This window comes from Nuphar pumila, chromosome 2 (genome assembly GCF_984573655.1).
Source record: "Nuphar pumila chromosome 2, dmNupPumi1.hap1.1, whole genome shotgun sequence".
Classification (NCBI taxonomy): Eukaryota; Viridiplantae; Streptophyta; class Magnoliopsida; order Nymphaeales; family Nymphaeaceae; genus Nuphar; species Nuphar pumila.
In genome coordinates, this window is record NC_143250.1 from 16,482,505 (window position 1) to 16,506,632 (window position 24,128).

The 24,128-nt window shown below is 38.4% G+C and overlaps 1 protein-coding gene across 1 annotated transcript; it reads left to right on the forward strand.

The window, feature by feature from the left end:
* The first annotated feature begins 1,726 nt into the window (after positions 1–1,726).
* Positions 1,727–5,856, forward strand: LOC149844887 (uncharacterized). The gene is made up of 3 exons (XM_089986460.1): positions 1,727–4,100; positions 4,224–4,883; positions 5,483–5,856. The coding sequence occupies exons 1-3, from the start codon at positions 1,727–1,729 to the stop codon at positions 5,854–5,856; spliced, it is 3,408 nt and encodes a 1,135-aa protein (XP_089842586.1).
* Positions 5,857–24,128: the final 18,272 nt, after the last annotated feature.

Genomic DNA, 24,128 nt, shown 5'->3' on the forward strand with positions numbered 1-24,128 from the left:
TGAAAGATTCACTCAGTGGGTATGATAACTGAGCTCGAACCAGGTGTGTTTGAAGACACGTGTTAGATGCACTATCTTTTTATATGATACTTGCCTTACTTAGGATCAAGTCTTTGGTGTAATGGGTATTCATGCAACTTCAGGATATAATTGAGGTTTCACTTGCTCACAAAAATTGGCCTATACCCTGAATAAAACTAAGCAACTTGACGTAGATCACCTTAAATAGCCTCTCAACTAGGTTAGGTAGACTTTAAGCAGGTACCCTAGGCTTAATTTAGGTAGAACCTTGACTAAATCAAGGTCTGAAGTTATTAGAGTGAGAGATAGAAAAAGCACTAGGGAAGAGAGAGATCGAGTGAGCTGGAAAACTCAAGAGAGTAGGGAGAGAGGAGGCTCATGAGTGAGTGACAGAGAGAGCTATGAGTGATGGTGGGAATGAGAGAGGGTTAGGATATATATAAGCCCAACCCTAACAACAGCAATAAAAGGCATAGTTTGGCCAGCCTTAATGGCCCAAACAACTAGTCAAGTGAGACACATTGGCTAGGTGCGATCAATGAATAAAAAAGATATAAAACCTGGTCCAAAGTAACTCCAATGTGGTCAAGAAGATCCAAATCTTGGGTTAGAGTCAATTTTCAACAGGGAGAAGCGTCTAATGGACCATTTGACTATAAATGCCCCATGCAGAAGACCTTGAACAAGTTTTGGTCAAGGTCAAAAGGGTTTCAATGGGTAAGAAGACTTAGTCAATGTCTAAAACTGTTTGGTTAATGCTCATAATGGGTCAGTCAAAAGTTAAAAAGAGCATGTCAAAGATTTGAGGATAAAACCATCACAAGATAAAAAAGATTGGTCAAAGTTAGAGACCAAACCAAACCGAACTGAACTGAGTTGGGCCAAGCCAAGCTAAAACCAAAACCTAAATTCAAATTTCAATTGACGTGCCCTAATGAACCTTGCTCGTAAGTGCAACTCTTCACTATATAAACACGTGAAGGTCTCACCTAAACTTTTAAAAATAAATGAAGGCACACTAACTTACTTAAATATAGAAAATGAAGGCACACTAACTTTTAAAAATAAATGAAGGCACACTAACTTTTAAAACTACGTTCTCACTCAATAGTTAAAAAAAAAAAAGCCCAACAACTGGTCTCTCTAGATAAGCCTAATCAAAAGTTAGGTCACCTGATGAAGCAGAAACCGTCGTCACATTAACAACGTTTTTTGTTTAACCAATGGGGGCTACGCTTGCTCGGTAGGAGCTGTTAACGCACGTCACCTTGTGTTGGGCCGTTGCAAGTTCAAATCCCAATGATACCAATGGTATGATGTATATCTGTTTGGGGTCTGCTAACCCCTGATTGCCAATCAACAATGACGAGATTTTGCTACAAAATTTGTATAATTCCATAATGAATGCTAAAATTTTCGGATGGGTATCGTTGAATACTAGAATCTAGATGCTAATGGTAAAGTTTGTAAATGAAACGGCTTCTTTGAAGAAAATATGAGAATTCCAATATGTAGGCCAACTAAAAGTAAAGCACTACAAAACGCCTTTTTATCACCAGCATGATTCTTTGTCGTTATTACACCTGATTCAGCAAGCTGCCAACAAGAGGAATCATGACAGCCGTGACGCACACCAAATTTCGTTCACATCCACTGACCCACATTCTCCATAAAACCAAAATCTATTGTTCTTTGACTCACAGCAATGGCAGCCATGAACAAGATACTCCAACTCTTCTTCCTCTTCCTTCTTTCCCTTCCAATCCTCTCTAAATCATCAAGCTCCATTGCAGAAGTTCAAGCTCTCATCGAGTTCAAAATGTCAATCATTGAAGACCCACTGGGCTCCCTCTCTGACTGGGTAGACACTAACCACTATTGCAATTGGTCTGGCATTTCCTGTGACCCTTCAGACCAGTCTGTGGTATCCATCTCTTTAGTAGAGAAGAAGCTAAGAGGAACCATTTCACCCTTCATTGCCAACATCTCAAATCTTCAAAGCTTAGACTTAACTTCAAATTTCTTCATGGGTACCATCCCATTTGAGTTGGGCTTCAACTCTAAGCTCACAAATCTTGTTCTTTTTGATAATTCCTTGACAGGAGCTATCCCTTCCCAGTTGGGTCTTCTTCAAAACCTTCAAATCCTTGACATGGCCAATAATTTCTTGAATGGGAGCATCCCTGATAGCATCTGCAACTGTTCAGCCTTAGCCGGCCTTGCGTTGGCGACGAACAATCTCACTGGTATGATCCCTTCAAACATTGAAAACTTGAGCAATCTTCAGGTTTTTAACGCTTTTGCAAATGGATTAGAGGGTTCAATTCCTGCTTCTATTGGTAGATTGAGAGAATTGCAAACTTTGGATTTGAGTCTGAACCAGTTGAGTGGCACTCTGCCATCTGAATTTGGAAACCTCCATAATCTTCAAATACTTCAGCTAATGAATAATAGATTGGTGGGAAGGATTCCTGCAGAGTTGGGTAACTGTAAAAATTTGACTGACTTGAATCTTTATAGCAATGAGTTCAATGGAAGTATACCTACCGAGCTTGGACGTCTGATTAATGTGGAGAAATTGAGATTATACAAAAATAAGTTGTCGGGAACGATTCCTTCATCTCTCTCGTTGTGCAAGTCTTTGAGCCATTTGGGTCTTTCAGTAAATGAGCTCACTGGTTCGATTCCTCCGGAGATTGGATCATTGACATTGCTCCAGTCTTTGACAATCCACGACAACAGATTAACTGGACGCATCCCTTCAACTATGTCCAACCTGTCCAACCTTGTGTATTTGTCCATGAGCATCAATTTCTTGGGAGGGCAGATCCTGCCCGGCATTGGCCAACTCTATAATTTGCAGGTTTTGATCCTGTCTGATAACCAGCTTGAAGGGCCAATACCTTATAGCATCTCGAATTGTTCCAATTTGTTGAACTTCACCCTGACATATAATAAACTCACAGGATCATTCCCTGTTGGTTTTGGTAAACTGAAGAGTCTTACTTATTTTTCTCTTGGGGTAAATAGAATCGGTGGGGAGATACCAGAAGATTTGTACAATTTTACTCTACTGAAGACCCTGGATTTGGGAGGGAACAAATTTAGTGGATCACTGAGTTCAGGAATTGGTAAGCTTGTGAATCTCACAACATTCAGGGTGCAATCAAACTCGTTAACAGGAGAGATCCCAAGGGAGATTGGAAATTTAAGCAATTTGCTGTCATTAAAGCTTAATAGAAACAGATTCAGTGGTTCAGTTCCAGGAGAGATTGGGCTGCTTTTTAATCTACAGGGACTCGATCTCTCTGAAAACAATCTTAGTGGTTCTATTCCTGATCAGGTTTTCCAGCTGAAACAGCTGACAGAACTTAATTTCAGCACAAACCAGTTTACTGGAACCATTCCCGAATCCATCTCCAATCTTCAATGGTTGGCATCATTAGATCTGAGCAGAAATATGCTTAATGGTTCTCTTCCTGTAGGCTTGAGATCTCTGAACAGGCTTCTAGCATTGGATGTCTCCAGAAATCAGCTGAGCGGGTTCATTCCCAGGTCTCTTATATCAGCCTTGAAATCCATGCAGTTAACTCTGAATTTATCTGACAATTTCTTTTCAGATTCACTTCCGGTTGAATTAGGAGGACTATCTATGGTCCAGAACATTGATGTCTCAAGAAATAATCTCTCTGGAAGCATTCCCTTGACACTCGATGGCTGCAAGTCTCTCCTAACACTTGATTTATCAGACAACATGTTATCTGGTAGAATTCCTGACAGCATTTTCTATAGCCAGAGTTCTCTCATAAATCTGGACTTCTCTAACAACCACTTAGAAGGTGAAATCCCAGAACAAGTAGGAAACCTGAAAGAACTTGTGTCCCTTGATTTTTCTGTTAACAATATCACTGGGAGTATTCCTGATACCTTGGGCAACATAACCACCCTTGAGCATCTGAACCTTTCTTTCAATCGATTTGAAGGTCCTGTACCTCAGGTGGGCATATTGAAAGAATTAAATGCATCTGACTTAGCTGGTAACCCTGGACTTTGTGGGTCAAAGTTTCTCAATCCTTGCAGTAAGAACTCCACACACATATATGAAAAATCCCACAAGATCTCGAAAAGAACCTTTATCATCATCATAAAGGCATGCCCTATCTTTCTATTAGTAATCCTTTTTTCTATAATTCTGATTGTAGTTATAGTTAAGCGTCAGAGAAGGGAAAGTGCAGGTGTCAATTCGGAAAAATCACTTTCATTGCCAGAGACTCTTACAAGGTATTCACAGACTGAGTTAGAGATAGCTACTGGAAATTTTGAGTTGAACAATGTTATTGGCAGTAGCATAACAAGCACTGTTTACAGAGGAAAACTTGAGGGTGGAAAGACTGTAGCCGTTAAGAGGCTCAATCAACAGTTCTATGATGTACCAGAGAAGAGTTTCATGACAGAACTGAACATACTTAGCCAACTGAGGCACAGGAACCTGGTGAAGATATTGGGATATGCATGGGAAGCTGGGAGGTTCAAAGCTTTGGTTTTGGAGTTCATGGAGAATGGAAGCTTGGAAAATGTAGTACATGGTTCTGTAACTGATGAAAATCAAAGTTGGGACTTATCAGAGAGATTGGATGTCATCATTTGCATAGCAAATTCATTGGTCTATTTGCATAATGGTCATGACTTTCCCATAGTTCATTGTGATCTTAAGCCTTCAAATGTTTTGCTGGATAAAGATTGGGTTGCTCACGTGAGTGATTTTGGAACTTCTAGAATTTTAGAAGTTCATCTTCAAGAAGTAAGCAGTCTTTCTTCTTCTTCATCTGCGTTCCAGGGTACAATTGGCTACATCGCACCAGGTATTCTATCATTTAGTTAATTTTTTTAAAAGAAATTTTATTTGTTTTATTTGTGTAATCTTGGCAATGAGAGAATTTCTAGTTTCTAGGTCTTGTAAGGAAATGACCACTGGTTTGGACAACACTCAGGCTGCTATATTTTTGTTTGCCCCACTATCCATTTCAATGGGGTGCAGGTCTGCTAGGGGAACCACAATTCACATGCTTTGACCTTTGGGCCCCACCAAAGATGTGTGTCCAATGCATTACTGCAGTGGATTCATTATCAATTTTATGTTCAGCAGTGTTTTTAGTGCTAGATGCAATGCATATGCCAGGAATTTCACCTAATGATCAATGAAACTGGCAACGTAAACACAATTTGAACTGTGGGTTCCATAAGAAAAGTCCATATATTATTTTAAAATCACTGTCTAAAAATGAAACTCTATTATATGTTTTAGTATGAATGAAAATGGGAAAAAAGAAAAAGAAAAAGGATCTTCTGTTCACATTTAGACCTAGTGGTTCCTTATGAAGAATGGACATGAGTTATCACTAAGAGAAGGATATCTTTGGTTGACTTTGAAATTTTTTCCCTTTCTGTTTTTGTATCTCAGAATTAGCTTACATGAGAAGAGTTACAACAAAGGTTGATGTTTTCAGCTTTGGTATAATCATAATGGAGTTTTTGACCAAAAAAAGGCCTACTTCCACCATTCAAGGAGAGAATGGAGAAGCTATTACTCTGCAAAACTGGGTTGCCAATGGCCTCTCTAGTGGAACTGATGGTGCCATGGCCATGGTGGACAAACATCTAGTGCAGCATGAGTGGAACGAGTTGGATGAGAAGAAGATCATCATGCTCTTAGATTTAGCTTTATCCTGTGCTCATCAGAATCCAGAAGAACGACCTGATATGAATACTGTTTTGTCATCATTAATGAAAATTAAAGTACTAAAGGACTTGGAAAACAGAAAATGTGAAAGTTGAGAGCAGTAACGGTAGGTGAAGTATCAGCATATCACTACTAGGCAGCTTACACCATTGTGGCTGTCCTTGGTGATTATTCAGCAAAATCATCAATTGTTCGTGTGAGTGCAATTGGCTCATCATTCCCTCACCAGTTAATCACATACCAAAAATTGTGATTAATCAGTCTCTGTAAATTGTAGATTTCTTTTTTCAAGAAAGTTGAAAGACCAAGAGTATACAGAACATGGCGAATATGCTGAGGTTGAACTAATGGAGCATAAACTTTAAATTTTAACGGAGCATCACTATGAGTTGGGGGTAAATTTCTCAGTCTTCACTCTATTACTGTTCTTGCCACTTATTCATATGAGTCTTTATGTCTCTATTGTCATAGATTGCTTTCTCTTTTGACAGAATTCTCTCTCTTTCAAGCTAATATGTCGAATGAAATTATACATGGTGACAAGCGATTCCGAATTTTCATTTACAAATATTTGAAATATCTACATGATATTGCCATTATTTGTTAGAAAATATTTAATGATTATATTTACAAAAATCTAGTGTGCATTTATTGATCTAAGACTTGCATATTTGGCCACACCTCTATGTGTGTGTGTGTGTGGAAATTGACTTTTCCTCCATCCAAAACAAAAGACATTGTCTATCCCTAAAAGGAACCACATACCTTGTAGAAATGGGCTTTTCATTCAACAGTTATGGTATAGTGTTTTCGCCTACTTATGTTCCCTATTTTCACTTTTTCCTAATACGTGGTTTGTTTTTCTAAGCAATATGCTCGTTTGGAGTAAGGTGTCTTTACAAAGAAAGAGTCGGCAACCACAAGGGTTGCCGGCACCATTAGAGAGAGAAGGGACCAACTCGGTTTGGGATCGCCCAGACCGAGTTCGGTCCTGATGATGGCAAGGTAGAGAGCCTTTAGACTCTCTATCACGACTCCAATCGAGCCCAACTTGGTCTCGGCATGCCCAGACCGAGCCGGGCCGGGCCGGGCCGAAAAGTGGAAGAGACAGGGAGCTTTTTGCTCCTTGTCTCAGCTTTTGTTTGCAGACTGAGTCTAGTCACTGCCGGGCGACACAGAGAGATTGGTCTCTTTGTCTTAGCCCATAGTACAGAATGACTCAGTCTAGGCTTCACCCAAACCGAGCCAAGTCACCTATACAAGGCATGATAGAGAGTCGGGCTCTTTGTCTTGGCTTGTAGCATCGACTCTCTAGATATGGATTTTTTCCGACTGAGTTGGGTCAGATAATAGCAAGACAGAGAGCATTTGCTTTCTGTCTCAGCTATATCCTAGACTGACTCGGTCTGAGCATGCCAGACCGAGTCAAATTTCATGAGGAGTGAGACAGAGTTAAAAACTCTCTATTTCAGCTAGTGAGCAAGTTGACTCAGTCTGAGACTGGCCCAAACCGAGCCAAACCAGAAGGAAGGAAGACAAAGAGCGAAAGCTCTCTATCTCGCTATGTAAATGAGACTGACTCAGTCCAGGATCACCAAACCGAGTTGGGTCATGATAGAGGCGAGACGGTTACCATTTGGCTCACTGTCTTGGCCTACTAGCAGGCCGACTCAGTCTGACCAAGTCTGGTCATAGTAGAGGGATTGGATATAGAGTCGAGCTCTCTGTCTCGGTCTGTTGAGCATACCGACTTGGTCTAGGTGTAACTTAGACTGAGTCTGATCAGCAAATTGGATGAGACATAGTGTGGCTCTATCTCGGTTTATGGGTCTCTGAACCAACTTGGTTTGAGTTTGTCCAGATTGAGTCAACCAAGACCCCGGTTTGGGTGCAACCCAGACTGGGTCAGGTGAGTCCACACACAGACCAACTCGGTCTGGGTCAGTTTCAAACCAGTTACAGTTTTAAGTAATAATATATATATGGAGAAAATCGAGACGATGATTGTCTCGATTTCCTACCATAAACCAAATCCAGTAGTACCAAGTCAGACCTTATCAAGTTTGAATCTTGTTAGACCAAACCGGACTGAATTAGGTGTGGATCCAATTATCAGGTTTGGATCCAGTTGGATCAAACTCAGAACGGATCGAGTAGGACCAAAATAGAATGGATCAAGTTTGAGTTCAATTGAAAATTCAAACTGGGTCGGGTAGGATTCTATGTTATATATATACATATATATATATATATATATATATATATATGGAGAAAATCGAGACGGTGATTGTCTCGATTTCCTACCATAAACCAGATCTAGTAGTACCAAGTCAGACCTGATCAAGTTTGAATCTTGTTGGACCAAACCAGACCGAATCAGGTGTAGATCTAGTTATCAGGTTTGGATCCAGTTGGACCAAACTCATAATGGATCGGGTAGGACCAAACCAGAATGGATCAAGTTTAGGTTCAGTTGGAAACCCAAACTGAGTCGGGTAGGATTCTCTGTGTTACCAAACCAGTATGAATCAGGTCTAGATCAGTTGTATTGGATCTGAATCCATTATACAAAATAGATATTGGATTTCTATTCAGTTTGGGATCCACAATAGAGTAGATTTAGATCTAGATCCAAGTTGGGGAATCAGGAACTAAACCAAAAATGTTTAGTTTGGATTAAACATAGACCAGGTTGGTTCTAGGTTAGGTTCAGTGAGAGGTTTAGATTTGGAGGATCCACACCCATTTGAGAGGTAAAATGACTATTTTGCCCTTGTTCTACCTACTTCACTAAAATGGGGATAACCCTTCACTCTAAACTAGGAATCAGGTAAAGTTTGGTGTGTTGGATTCAAGACGCATAGAAGAATATGTCTGTCATATTTTTATGACCAAACACATAACACAGAAAAATGAGTATCGATAGACCATTCTTGGGAATGGTAGTTTGATAATTTGATAAAAAAATGAGAAATGTTCATTTAACAATTAAGTGAGTCTTTATGAACTGAACTGATCCTAATACTACTATGAGAGATTCAACTGCAGGTTAGAGTTTAGTGCTTACATTTGAGGTAAGGGATATTATAAGCTTGTTTAGTTAATGATACACAATTTGTTTGTTACTTACGAGTTAGCTTACATGAAATGATGTATGTTTGAGAACATAGTTGTATCTTGTATTTGATATAATTGCATTCTTGAAATGTGTTTTATACTACACGAGAGATGAAATAAATGCATATTAGTTTGTTGTAATGCCACAAATGATTTTATGTATTTATAAGTTCTCAATATGATTTGTATGTTATAAAATTATTATATGTTAGACAAAAATATATATGATGAATTTAGTTAGAACTACATGCATGAGAATAAAACTAAGTATTTGAGCAAAGTTCATTGAGTCCCTTCTTTCAGTTAGGTTACTGGAAATTTAAGTCATCTTAGCATGCTAGACTTAACCTCATAAATTTTAAAAGAGACGACGAATAAAAAGGGCTACTTGATGGCCGTTAGAGTGAGAGCCACTATAAGCATAGGCCATCAGTGATGTATTGATGTAGTGACACTACATCTTCTGCGTGCTTAGATCTTTTGGTGAATATCAAAACCCTAGGAAGAACTCAATAAACTTAGTTAAATTACAGAGAAAATAATGAACTTGAGGTAGTTTATGTGGAGAAAAAAATGAGTTACTTAATGCATCCTATGGATTATGTTTCACACAACAATTGGGATGTAGCATGAACCACGAACCTTGGGGAGTAGGTATAGCTCTCTAGTCTGACTCTTTAACTAGCTACTGACGAGTCCTCTTATACTGCAATGTCTCATGACTTTCATGGCATCACAAAAAATGGTTCATAGTTTGGCCAATACCATAAAATTGAGGTATTCTACATAGGTTTCTACACTCATAATAGACTATCAACGATATAGCCAACTTAGTACAATAGTTAGTATCGAGTGGGTGCTAACTTATGAGTTTTGATAAGATTAATAAAGGGATTTAAAAGAAACAAACATGTGTGTTATATGGTGTAAACTAAACTAAGATTAGGAGACCTAGAACTCACTACAGTTGTAAGTCAAAATCTTTAGTTGCTTATAAGTATTCTTTACTAAGTTGTAGATTTGCTTCTCTTAATAATTATAACTATAAGTTTCAAGAGGTCTTCCAGAGACAAATCGACGTAGCCGCGACTTCAGCAAGGGTCCTTAAGTAGCTAGATGAAGACTATACTTTCATCTGGTTTATGTTTTTATTTTATTGAACTCATATATGTATGAATGATGTAGCTTGTGAAGACTTTTATTATGGAAAGATGATGTTTTATTTTGGAAAAAAAAATTATGTCATTATGCTTACTTTGTACTTTTCTCTTTGGGAAGTAATACCTATGAACCTGAACTCCAGATATCTCGAATTGAGGTGTTATACTAACCATTTCTTGCCAAGCATGCTTAATCCAACTTTTCCACACAAATAGCCATTTTGCCTCCATAGATATCACCCAGTTGAATATAACTGGCTTTAAAGGTGGTCTGAGCCCCCAATGTAGCCAAGTATCAGCCCAAACCTTATGTGGCAAACTTTGGAAAAACTAAAAAAATATCATAACTACAAAATAGATGACAAGTTCCTCCACTTGTACCAGGCGATGGCTGGCTAAAAGACTTCTATATCTAGGTCATGGGACACATATTTTGGTTGTGTCCCTGGTGACACGAATTGGACACATTATGTTTTGCTGACACAACCCAAACACATATGGATATTATTTATTTTTAAACAAATTTTTTTTATATGTCGAAAAGGTGCATTTTTCATGTCAAAACATGATCAATAATTTTCTATTGATTAAAAACAAAATTTATTTATTTTCCTTGTATCTTATTTTTTCAAAAAACTCACAAACTCGTGTTACAGATTGTCTTTGACATATGCACACTTTGGTTGTAAATCCAAATATTTAGTTTTCTAGTTTTTAACTTTTCAAATTTTTAAAACTTCAGGTTTTTTAAATTCTAGATAAATACAGTGTTTGGATGCTCTTAAAAATCTGAAAAAGATATCTAGATTTTAATTTTTCACATGTTTGGATGGAAAAGGTATCAAGATTTCACAAACCATTCTTCATCCGAATAGTTTAACTTCGTAAATCTCAAAAATCTCTCAAATTCCACCAAGAATAAAAAAACCCAAAGTTATTGGAAGCTTCTTAGATAAGTGGGAAGTTCGCTTTTCAGAAACTCGCTTCAGAAGCGCGATACTCCTCGCTTCAAAAACTTGATGGAAATCTTGATTCTCCCACGTTTCTCCTATGCTTTTTACATGCTTTATTTATTCTTCTTATATGTTTTCACTATGCTTTTCATGTTTTTTATGTGTTTCGTCTCATGCTTCTCACTCACTTTGATGTGCTTTCTCTAAATTGAAAATCATCATTTTTAAATTTTGTTAAAAATTTAACTTTTACAGTAAAAAAATCATGAAATTTAAGAATAGTCATTTTTATCTGTGTTCCCTAACTCAAACAATTCATCATTGCCTCTTTAGCTCACATACTTGTCAAGACCACTATCAAGAAGATCTACTACACTGACAATCTCAACAAACCCCAAAACTCCCACTGGCTTGGAGCCAAACCCTAGATTTCTTCTATATATTCATGAGCTCCCAGATAATCCCTTCACATGCTTCTTGTGAACACAGAAATAGAGCAAGAAAAGAAAATCACCAAACACCAGATTTCATGATAATACTCTGCTCCCACCAAGCCCAAAAACCAAACCCTCAAATTTTCCCATCAAAGATTTCTTAGAAATCTTGTCGGGATTCCTTTGACATGTTCACCATAAGCCTTCCTACATCGAGAAGATGCAAGTAGAACAATCTCAAAGAGAGGAAGAGAGGGAGAGGAATCCAGCCAGATATGGCAAAGTATGACTTTCGATGAGTATCCCTCCAGATTCTAGACGAGATCCAGTGTAGTAGTGTTCATTCTTTTCTTTTTCAGCCAAAGTTGATGGTGGCCCTATGGATTCCCTCATTATTTTTCTGCTTTTATTAATCCAAGTATCAACTGGATTAATATGTTTTCGGTTAAGTAATTTGATTTTTAACTATCTTAATTTGCTATCCAAACAGTAGAAAAACATAAATATGGTTTTTTAATTTTTTCAGTATCCAATTTATTCAATTGCTAACCAAATAGGCCCTTAGGAGAGTACAATGTAGTAGTCTCTAGATACCAAAGAGGTGATGAATTTGGTAAAAGAATGAGCACACAAATAGAACTCAGAATATACGTGGTTTGGTATAAAACTTACACTCATGATCAGTCTCTCTTTTCTCATGATTTAACGAGAGAGAGAGAGAGAGAGAGAGAGTTTCCTTAAAATATCAATTTATATATGGTTGCCTAATGGAGATCTCAACATCACCAAATTTCTTGAGAATTTCCTATAAGGCCATCTTGGGAGGACTTTATAGAGTGAATTATGAAGTAGTTCAGACCCACAGTCTTGATGAATCACCACGTGGAGCTCAAGAACTTGAAACTGAGGGGTGGCTTGGAGGAGTACCAGGCCGAGTTTGAGAACCTTTGTACTCTCTTGACACTTGTGGATGATGAGACCTTATTCGGGTATGATGTTGGTGGGCTACTAGAGGATCTTCACATAGAAGTGTTGGTTGCAGCAGTATGGACCCCAGAGGAGGACTATATGGTGGCCAAGTTTCATGATAAGAAGAAGATACTACTCCAAGCAGTAAGGAGATCGAACCAACCTATTGATGCTCGTGTTAGAACATCAGGTGATCATCCAAAGGTCAATCTGACCAAGGAGGGGATGACAGCCCCTAAGGTAGTGTCCTTTATCCATGCTCAATGTGAGGAGCAGATCAAGAAAGGCATGTGCTTTAACTACAATGAGAAGTGATTCAAAATCTACATGTGCAAGCGCTACCACATCTTCTGCATAGTAGAGTTCAACTCCAAAGAAGATGAGCCAGCTGATCCTACACCAGATATAGAAGACAGTGAGGGAGAGTCTATCCACAACATCTCCTCTCACAAGCTCTCTGGATTCTGCGCACCCAACTTGATGCGGGTCTTTAGACGCCTCAGTTCTCAGAAAGTAAACATTCTCAATAATACAGGTAACACATAACTTTATTCATGAGAGCATTGTTTGGGAAGTTAGGCCTAAATTCAAGGAACACCTGATTTTTATGTTATGGTGGAAAACCTGTCACATCTCAAATATGTTGAGGTATGTTTGGATGTTTGTTTACTGCTCCAAGATGCCAAGTTTGTGTTGGACCTGTACATCATACATATCCATGGTATGGATATGGTTCTCGGTATGCATTGGCTATTTTCAAAAAGGTAGAGAGGAAGTCATACTTGCTATTATCCGACCTATAGCAGAGGAGGTGAAACCAAAGGAGGCCTTGAAGTTGTAGAAAGATACCCAACAGGCATATCTGCTCACCGCCCAAGCAGTAGAGCCGAAACTGGCCCCATTCTCTGCAGACGTCTCGACTGATCTAGCCTCAATGTTGGTTGAATTTGCTGATGTATTCAATGAGTCACACAGACTACCGCTTATGAGGTCTCAAGATCACTGTATCCCTTTAAAGGTTAGCATGAATCCTGTGACTGTGAAGCCTTATCGGTACGCATACTGCTCAAAGAATGAGATTGAAAAACTTATGGGAGAGATGTTAAGCCAAGGGATCATCTGTCATAGTGTGATCTCTTTTTCTTCACGTGTACTCTTTGTGAAGAACAAGGATGTCACCTAGAGGTTTTGCATAGATTGTTAGGCTCTCAACAAGATCACGCTGAAGGATAAGTTTTTGATCCTGGTCATCGAGGAACTATTGGACATGTTACATGGCATAGGGTTCTTTACTAAGTTGGATCTCTGCTCCGGGTATCATCAGATCTGCATGACCCATGAGGATGTGCATAAGACAACCTTCAAAGACTCATGAGGGTCTCTATGAGTTGTCGCGAGTAGTCTTAAACCACAATGGGTTTTTAGTGAACATGACATAAGAAGCCCATATTCACTCCTCCTTCAAGTACCTTAAATTCAGGGTTGAGAGTGGTGTGTTGAGACATAGTGGAAGGGAGTTGAAACATGATGGTTCATTGAAATGCTATGTTCAGACTTTCCATAAAATTAGACATGGTCAAGCAAAATCTGAATTCTTGGGCGAGCTTTGTGATCGGTCATATCCCCAACTGTATCCAAGATAATCCGAAAGAGATGTAGGATAAAAGCAAGTAGATGTTGGATGTTTGCACAACATTACTAGAGAGTTGCAACTATGCAATAAGCTTCAATCACTTGGGGAAATGGACGAGGTCATGTGGAGGGAGAAGTCTGGAATGAAATGGCTGAAAGAGGGTGATCGAAACTTGTTGTTCTTCCACGCATAGGTTAAAAGGAACATCATGATTCAAAAAATCTATATCATAATTAAATCTAATGGGATCGAGGTCCATGGAAAAGGACACATTAAGAGGGTGGTCGTTTTCTATTTTGAAGGCTTGTTTAGTAGTGAAGGCACTTCTCTGGATAATTTGAAGGCATAAGGGAACCGAGAGTTAGTGATGAGGAAAATAATAGATTGGAAGCTGATACAATCCAAATTCTAGAGGAATTTGCTCCATATCGATTTTCCCCATCAAGCAAAGAAGATCTCAATGTCGAAGACCCTGATCTGCACTCTTTTGCCCAAATTGATCCAAGTGTGGCGTACTCAGATCCAAATCCATTGTACCAAGTGATTTGGGTGGATTCAAGCATTACTACTGAGTCAAATGTTGAAGACCCAAATCCAATTTTTGTGGTCCAAGAAATTGATGATGACCTATTTCTTGCAGATCTAGATCCACATTTCATCCTACAGTGGGACCTACCACTAAGATGCCACATCAGCATTTGCAACATCCTTAGCCAAAAGAGACATTTGATTTGGAGCATCACTTCATTCTGCATTTGGGACCCGAATTCAGTTTGGTGTTGGACAGGATGGAGCAAGAATGAACCAAACCTATTTGGATGAACCCAAATCCAGAAAGTAATAAAAAAACAGCCAACTAGGTGGGCCCACCTAAGAAGGTCAACTTCTTCTCTTGAAGAGGCCTTTAAGGCCCTTAAAAAATGTGTAGATCCTTGGGTTTTCCTCTTTTATATGGACTTAGAGCCCAAGAGTTTCATGTATTAGTGGGTCTTAATAGTGATTTGTGTAGTGCTTATCTTAGTGGGTTATTTGCTTTGAATTTTGTAATTAAGAGAGAGTTTCTTGGCCTATAAAAGGGACTTCATTTGTGAAGTTGAAGGAAAATAAAAATTGGAACCTTTCTCTCTCAAATTCATATCACTCTCTCTCTCTTCTCTCTAGTTAACATCCCCTTCTCTTCTTGTGGATGTCTCTATTTTTTTTTCTTACCTTTGTGAGTCCCTACCCTCAACTCGTTCACCTTTTTTATAAGGGCTATTCTCTTGGTCAGCATAAGGTGATACCACCCCTTCGTAGGACTGAAACTGCCTAGGTACTAAGTAGACTCAATTCTACTTAGTGTTCTTGGACAACATCAACAAACATGGAGGACTTGAATCAACCAAGGAATGTACGTGGACCCTTGGCCAACATCGGATGGACAAAACCTCTTCCAACTATAGGACACTCTCCATAAACCATGTAAGTCATCAAAAACCTTTTCTTAAAGCCTCTCACAAGCCTAGCCTCAAACCTGAAAACATCTTGTTGCTGAGATTTCTAGAATTTAGCTCAACTTTAACATAATGTTTCTCCCAAACTGTACCAAGCCTAAGCTTGCAAATTCAACCCATAACCTACCCACCAAAAATTGGATCCAAACTCATTCCTAGCGAAGAGTAACAAATCTAACATTGAAACCTGTTTTTACCAAATCTCAGTCGAGAATCAGTCCAAACTCAAACTTGTTTTTTGTGTTCTCTTATTTTTATCTCTCTGACCATAAAGACTCTAAGCCCCAAAATTTAACTGAATCTTTTATAGCCTATCCTAAGATTTCCCCTAATTTTTCATATATTTTTTTATTGATATTCTGAGAGGAATAAATTAATCTCGCAAGATCTATCATAACCCAAACAGAACCCTATCACCAAAAAATCCCAGAACTTACCAGCATTTTATCTCCCAAACGATAAATCTCAAAATTCTAAAAATTTTACCCAAGATTTTCCTCACATGTCCTAAAGTCATTCATAATTTTTTATCATTTTATCTATTATAAGTAAAAAAAACTAAATTTTCTCCCAAACCTTGTCAATACCTCCTCTCTCGTTACCTGATTTATCTTTTTGGACTTGACCCTAAACTTGACCTAGCCAACCTAAACCTCAAAACCTAACCCAGGCCCACCAAAATGCATCAAATTTGGTATTAAAGTGAATGATCATCGTTCCTCTACATTTTAAAACATGAGCTCCACCTTCGCTAGCCAAACCGCTAAGAGAAAGCTCAGCACCAAGCACATTGTTGTTGAAAGGCGCTTAGATGAAAAGTGTATGACCGATGTTGTGTCAAGCGTTCAACTCATGTTGGACCTCCTACAACAAATGCAAGCAGACTCTTAGGCTACACGACAATTGCTCTGATCCACTAACCATGGATATGATGATTTCAAGAAGCAAGTCAAATTTTTGACATGCAAACCATCTGCATTGTTGTCGCCCATGAATGAAACTTGCGAGAATGAATTTTCCATTATTCCTGAGGTCAACGTGGTTCCCAAAGAACTGCTGGAGGAGTCGCAAGCATACCGACAAGAACAACAAGAGGTTGTTCCACTTCAACAAGTGGAAGAAGATTGTTCCCCATCTCTCTCAAACTCACATAATGAGTTCTATGTTGTAAAGAAGCAATCTATAAGCCTAATAAAATTCCTTGAAGATAGTTTAGAGTGCGCCTTAGAATGCCTCAATATCAAGGAATTAAAGTGGGACCAGTGACACAATCATTGTCTTGGGACACCCACTAGGGTCACCTTCGAAAATGGACTCCTAGGGGAGTTTTGACCCTTGATGTACAAAGACTTGTGTTCCATGCGCGAGGTTTGGGCTAGACCCACTGTAGTAAATGCATTTGGGAAAAAGTCTAGGGTTGCAATACAGAATGAGCTTAGGGATTGAAATTCTCAAACCCTAGAAGAATGTTTTGTCAAGGCTGGGATAGAAGATAAACAACTAACACATTCAACCTTCTTAAAGAGGCTTAGACAACCCCCTGATTATACGAAAGTCTACAAACCAAGAAAGGAGGTTCTCGTCGAGTTTGGAGACAAGATCTCCAAACTTACTTCCTCCCCTTCCCATGGTTTACAAGAACCTCGCATTACCTTCGAGGAGCGTGTATTCATGGCCCTATGGACCCCTGCAATTTAAGACAACCTACGCTATCCTACCATGACCATGTTAGGGACCAACAAAGCAAGAGTGAATCCAAGAAGACTGAGGCTACAACCTCTTGGCCTAAGCCTGCACCCACCAAGGCCATGTGAGTGTTCCTTGGACCCATCATGGATGGACAAGGGTGCATGGGGAACGAAGAAACTATAGATGCTTTCTTGGAAGAAAATCTAGAAGGGGATGTCCATGTTTGGACCAAAGGAGTTGGACACACCTTTGGGTAACTCAAGCAAGCCATATGCAAGACTCCTTTGATCGCTTTGCCCAACTTCTACAAATTGATCATTAAGAATTCTGATGTGGGTGACATCAAGAATGAAGTCCAATTAATGCTTGAGGTCCACCCAATTGCTTTTGTAAACCTCGCCAATCGTGCCAAGGCTTAGCCAAAGAATGTGAAAGAATTGATTATCTATGAGTTGGCATGAGAAAAAAAAGACCAGATTCTTATGGAAGGCACTATGTGAGCTTTCGAGGTCTCATGTAATGGCATACCTCAAACCCATTATAAATAGATTGGATCATAAAATTCATCGACTCATGGGGCATTGTGACTCAAATTGCTGGACACCAGAGGTCTCAACCAATTGGAAGTGGTGCATACTCGATGGCACTAATTGGGCGAGACCTCATTCATTGTATGTTTCACTCATATGTGGCAACTAAAGAAAAATAGCAGTCCTTGTGTTGTTCCTTGATGGATTGTATCTCAAAAAATATGCACTATTGATAATGTAGTTGCAATCACCTATGCACCACTGAGTTGTCATCTTAAGAAGAAGAAGTGCACGGTTTTCTTTGTTATGCCCTATCCAGAATTTTTCTCATGGTCAAGTGCACATTGTGACTTGAGGTCAAATCCCAATGAAAACACCCTCAAAGTGCAACTCATAGTGTTTGGATCAAATTCAATAACTATTTTTTATCCAAGTGGAAGTCAACATTGAATCCACCACTAGAGAAGTGAGCTTTCTCTTCTCGAGGCCCACAAGTGCAGATGATTCTTGTGTTGGAAGGATGCACGGTTGTCAAATGGTGATCAATGCTAGAAGACAGTATGCCAAGCACTCCAAAGGATCATGCCAACATTAGAGATATACAACAACCTTCGTAGTGAAACCTTGCCTAGTGAACTAGGCAATGCTCAAGGGGGAGGGGATGATACAATCCAAATTCTAGAGGACTCTGCTCTAGATCCATTGTCCCTATCAAGCAAAGTAGATCTCAGTTTTGAAGACCTCAATCCACCCTCATTTGCCCAAATTAATCCAAGTATGGCATACTCAGATCCAAATTTGTTATACCAATTGATTTAGGTGGACCTAATCATAAATACAAAGTCAAATGTCGAAGACCCGAATCTAAGCTCTGTGGTCCAAGCAATTGATAAGGACCCATTTCGTGCAGATCTAGATCCAAGTTTCATCCTGTAATGTGACTCATTCCTAAGGTCTCACATCAGCATTTGCAGCATCCTTAGTCAAGAGATGCATTTGATTTGGGTCGTCACTTCATTCTGTGTTTGAGACTCAGATTTTGTTCGATGTTGGATAGGATAGAGAAAGAAGGAACTGGACCTATTTGGATGGACCCAGATTTATGAAGCATTCAAGGACCAATCAGCTAGGTGGGCCTCACCTAGGGAGGTCGACCTCCCCTCTTGAATAGGCCTTCAAGGCTCTCAAAAAATGTGTAGACCTTTTGGCTTCCCTCTTTTATGGCCTTGGAGCCCAAAAGCCTCGTGTTCCTATACCTCATTAGTGATTTATGTAGTACTTATCTTAATAGGTTATTTGCTTTAATTTTGTAATTAAGAGAAAGTTTTCTTAACCTATAAAATGGACTCCATTTGTGAAGATGAAGGAAAATAGAAATTTGAAGTTTTCTCTCTCAAATTCGTCTCGCTCTCTCTCCTCCTCTCTCTAGTTAATGTCTCCCTCTCTCCTTGTGAATGTCTCTCTCTCTTTTCCTTATCCCTACGAGTTTCTACCTTCTACTCATTCACCATTTTTATGAGGGCTCTTCTTCTTGGTCAACAGAAGGTGATACCAGCCCTTCATAGGACTGGAATTGCCTAAGTACTAAGTCGACTCAATTCTACTTAGTATTCATGAACAACTTCAATAAATGTAGAGGGCTTGAATCAATCAAGGTGTGTACGTGGACCCTTGGTTAACATTGGAAGGACCAAACCTCTCCCCATTGAATGACACTCTCCTTAAACTGTATAAGTCATCAGAAACCTTTTCCTAAAGCCTCTCACAAGCTTAGCCTCTCTTAAACCTGTTAAACCCTAACTTGAAAACAACATTCTGTTGCCAAGATTTCTATAATTTAGCTCAACTTTAACCCAACGTTCCTATCAAAATATACATAAGCCAAACCTAAAAATTTAATCCTAGTTTATCCTATCTGTCTATATTCTCAATGAGAAGTAATAAATCTGACACCGTGTTTTTTGCCAAATCTTAGTCCAGACTCAAACCTGTTTTTGTGTTCCCTTATTTTTATCTCTCTGACCATAAAGACTGAATCCCAAATTTTAAATAAACCTTTTCTAAACTATCCTAAGTCTTCCCCTAATATTTAATATTTTTTAATTGGTATTTTTAAATGAATAAATTAATCTCTCAGGGTCTCTTAGAATCCAAACATAACCCTATCTCTAGAAATCCCAGAACTTTTCAAAATTTTATCTCTCAAAGGACAGATCCCAAAATCCAAAATTTTTTACAGAAGCTTGTTTCTCCTAAATTTTCAACATTCTACTATAAATCAGGAGAAACAAATTTTTTACTGAACTCTATCAGTACCACCTCCCTTGTTACCCGATTTGTGTTTTTGGACCTAAACTTGACCTAGCCAACTTAACCCAAGCCCCCCGGAACACATGAGAAGCGGAGGTCACTGATGGTGAGGTGCACTAGCTAGATATGGATAGTACTGCTCTTGGCCTTAATGGGTTGTCATGGGCCTTCTTCCAACATTTCTAGTCTATAGCTGGTGGAGATGTCTGCAGAGTGGTGAAGGGTTTTTTTAAGTCTCGATTGAAGGATTTCCAAGAGGTGTCAGGACTCAAAATCAGTAGACGAGTAGATGTGTCTTCCCCTAAGGTATACCTCTGTTCAAAGGCAGACTGAAGAAATCAATGTGTTCGGCCCTTATAGACAAGGTGAGATCAAGGTTGGAATCATGGAGGGGTCCGTCAACTTTTGTCCATGGCAGTCAGGTTGCTGTTTATTGGCGTTGTTCTCGCTTCACTGTTTTTTTTTTGGATGTTATGTTTGAAACTGCCACCAAACATAATCGATGAGCTTGATTCAGACAGTTTTTATGGTTTGACTGGAAAAGACAGAAACACACCCATCTGATCGATTGGGATATATAGTATATGCACTCCATAGAGTTCATGTGCTCAAGATGCTAGGACCCTCCTGTAACCAGGTTGCTGTTAAATGGAGGTGACTTTATTGGTGGAAACCCCTGAAACTAAGCTAGATCAAAATCAATATTGTGAGCTTGGAGTCGGGATGCTTCACATATCCAGGAACTATTGAAGAGAAAGAATTGTGTGGGCGGGCTTCAATATTTCAAGGAATCGGATTTATGTGGAATGAAGAACAGACTTGGTAGCCAATCAAGTGGAGGGTAGAGGGTCGAGATCCGGAGTCCCTCAAGAGCTTATTGAATTATTTTGTAAATTCAAGAAAGCAGGTGTATCTAGACACACTAATTTTTTGGCCAGAGCCCTAGCAAAACTAGCTAGGTCGGGGGGTGACTAAATGTTGAAAGATCACTCCCCGGACCAGACTGGCATTAGGGATGATAGTGGACTGGGGCAGGGGCAGGGAACAAATTCTTCACCCCCACCCTGTCTCCAAATTTTGCCCTCAATCCCTGCTTCATCCTGCATGAGTTTTGATTTTAACCTCCATCCCCGGTCCATTCTCCATTTCATGTCCTCAATCTCCAGTCCAAATAGGGCAAGACAGGGACAGAACCCCATTTCTCGGCCCTTCTACCACCACCGCCTTCCATCATTAGAGGAAGAAGAGGGACAAGAGAAGAAAAATGAGAACTCGCACGGCTCATTAGATGAAGGAGAGAGGAGAGATTCGATAAAGGGTTTTATGTTAGGCTTAAAAATATATAGACATAGAATTTTATAATATGTATAAGGGTATAATAGTAATTTTCTTAACAAAGATTGAGGATGAGACAAAGTGAGTTATCAATAATAATATGCTGCCTAACCCCATCTTGCCTATCATAAAAATCATGAGATAGAATGTTGAGACCTTTTCATAATGACCTTGTGAGAATGACTTCACACTACAAGAAAACAACTCATTACCGACCATACAGAGATAGTTGCTCACCGACCGTGGCATCGAAACCCGAAGCTATGAATAGATCCGATTGGATCTGATCCATTTAGATTTCACAGATCCAAACGATTTGGTCTGGTCCTATGCGGTGGCTGACCTATTTTGGATGGTGGAACAGAGAGGGGGTGGGGAATGGTGTCAATAATAAATTAATCTCGACGATAAACAATGTCATAGTAAAAATAGCTATAGCCAACAACATAATGTCATCGCTCTTGTCCTGTTGGTAATATGAATAGGAACATATGAAAGATGGTTGAGACTAGTTATTGCCGATGATATTACTGTTGCCTTTCAAATACAACATTATGTTGATTATTTGTAATCTATTGATAACGATAATTATCATCATCAATATGTTAATTATTTGAATATATTAGGTAATGATATTTATCGTCGATTTTAACTAGTATAGTCGACGATAATTGTTGTCAACTTTAATTACTATTATCAATGATATTTTAGAGCCAACCATTTCATACCGACTATATTAAATCATCAAATTTATTTTTATAAAAATGATGATATATAAATATCGTTGAAAACAGTTATTTGTTTCATATCAATTTTTTGCCAATACGACACAAATTGGTCAGTTCAATCCAATGGCAAGGATGTTGACAGCATTAAGCAAGATGGTTATATCAAGGCCATCATAGTGGAATCCTTTTGCCTAAAATGTCAACACGTTTTTTGTGGATCATCCCTTAGAAATTCTTCCAAACAAATTTTTTTGGAGTTCTTGAAATTATAGAAAAGAAGCAATAGGTCTCCCAATTGTGCTTCACATGCTTGTGGTGCATACCACAAGCTAGAGGGCAATGATGGCATCACAAGAAAATAGGTCATTGTTGATGATATTTATCATTGGTAATATATGATTTATAGTGGCCAATAATATAAATGATGATAAATATTGACACCACGAGCATTGATTTTTAATCGATTTGTTTTTAAAAATAGAAAATGATTGTACTGTACGACAAAAATGATGTATTTTCTGGAATGCCTTATAATTTTCAAAATTCATCCGATGTTCAAATTCATAAATTTCTTACTGTAAAAGGTCATTTTTACCTTTTGCACAAGCAAATTTCCTCCAGATATGTGAACTTTCTCTCAAATATCTAAAAAATGTGAATTTTTTCCTAAATATGTGAATTTCTTCCCACACATTTGTGAATGTCCTCATGCTTGTGCCCCTTATACGATTCAATTTAGTGTGAAACAACCTCTGGATTATATTTTTTCAATTTAAAGTGATTTTAATTTTAGAAAATGATCATATTATACAACAAAAATGATGTGTTTTTTCGAAAAACCTTATAATTTTTTAAAATCTGCTCTGATTTTTAAAATTGTTACTTTTTTACTATAAAAAGACATTTTCACCCTTCACATATGTGAATTTCCTTTGATATGCAAACTTTCCTCTCAAATATCTAAATATGCAAATTTTCTACGATATTTAAGAATTTCCTCCCACACATTTGTGAATGTGCTCCTACCTATCTTATGCAAATATCTAAGTAAAAAAGAGTCTGTTGAAAAAAAAAAAACTAACACTTCAAAAGTGTCACTAAAGCCTTTAGCAACACTTCATAAGCGCGATGGGCATTTAGTGATACTTCAAAAGCACCAATAAAGCTTTTAATGACACTTTAAAAGCCTGATGGGCCTTGAGGGACCCTTCAAAACTTTTGCTAAAACCTTTAGTGCCACTTCAAAAGCACGTATTTAGGAGAGAAAATCATAAAATACACTACAACATTCACATATCTAAGAGGACATTTGCATATTCTCATATTTAGAAAGAAATTCGCAAATGTATGAGAGAAGATTCGCATATTTGAGAGAAAATTCATAAATAAAAGAGGAAATTCGCATATTTGAATAATTGAGAGGAAAGTTCATATATCTGGAGGAAATTTGCTTGTGCAAAGGGTGAAAAGGTACTTTTTATAGCCCAAAAGTTACTATTTTGGATGGGTGGATTTTTTAAAATTATAGGGTTTTTCGGTGTACTGTATGTTCATTTTCCTGTCTTAATTTAGTGGAAATTTCAGTGCATTTGCAACCGTTCAATGTTGCATCGCCAGAAAAACCTGTAATCAAGTTGGATTTCAGCAATTTAAAAGCCGTTTCTTACTAAAAGCATGTAGATATTCATGGGGTCATTTAGACCTTAAAAAGATAGATAAATAAATAATAAAGTTTGCTAACTCGTTCGATTGTAGCACACTTTAACCCATATTTAGATTACCTGAATAAGAATTTGAAAACTCCCATTGAAAAGTATTCATGAGACTGCCATTACAGAGTTGGACATTCTTATTGAAAGAGTCTCGAGTGTTGGGTAGGGTTGCTAACAGTTTGGATTTCGGATTAGAAAATACACACTGGACAGTCAGTTCGGTTCAGATCTAGAACAGCCGAAATTTACAAAATCACCATTACATGTCCGAACCGTTTGCAACCCTAGTACTCTGGGAGCCAAA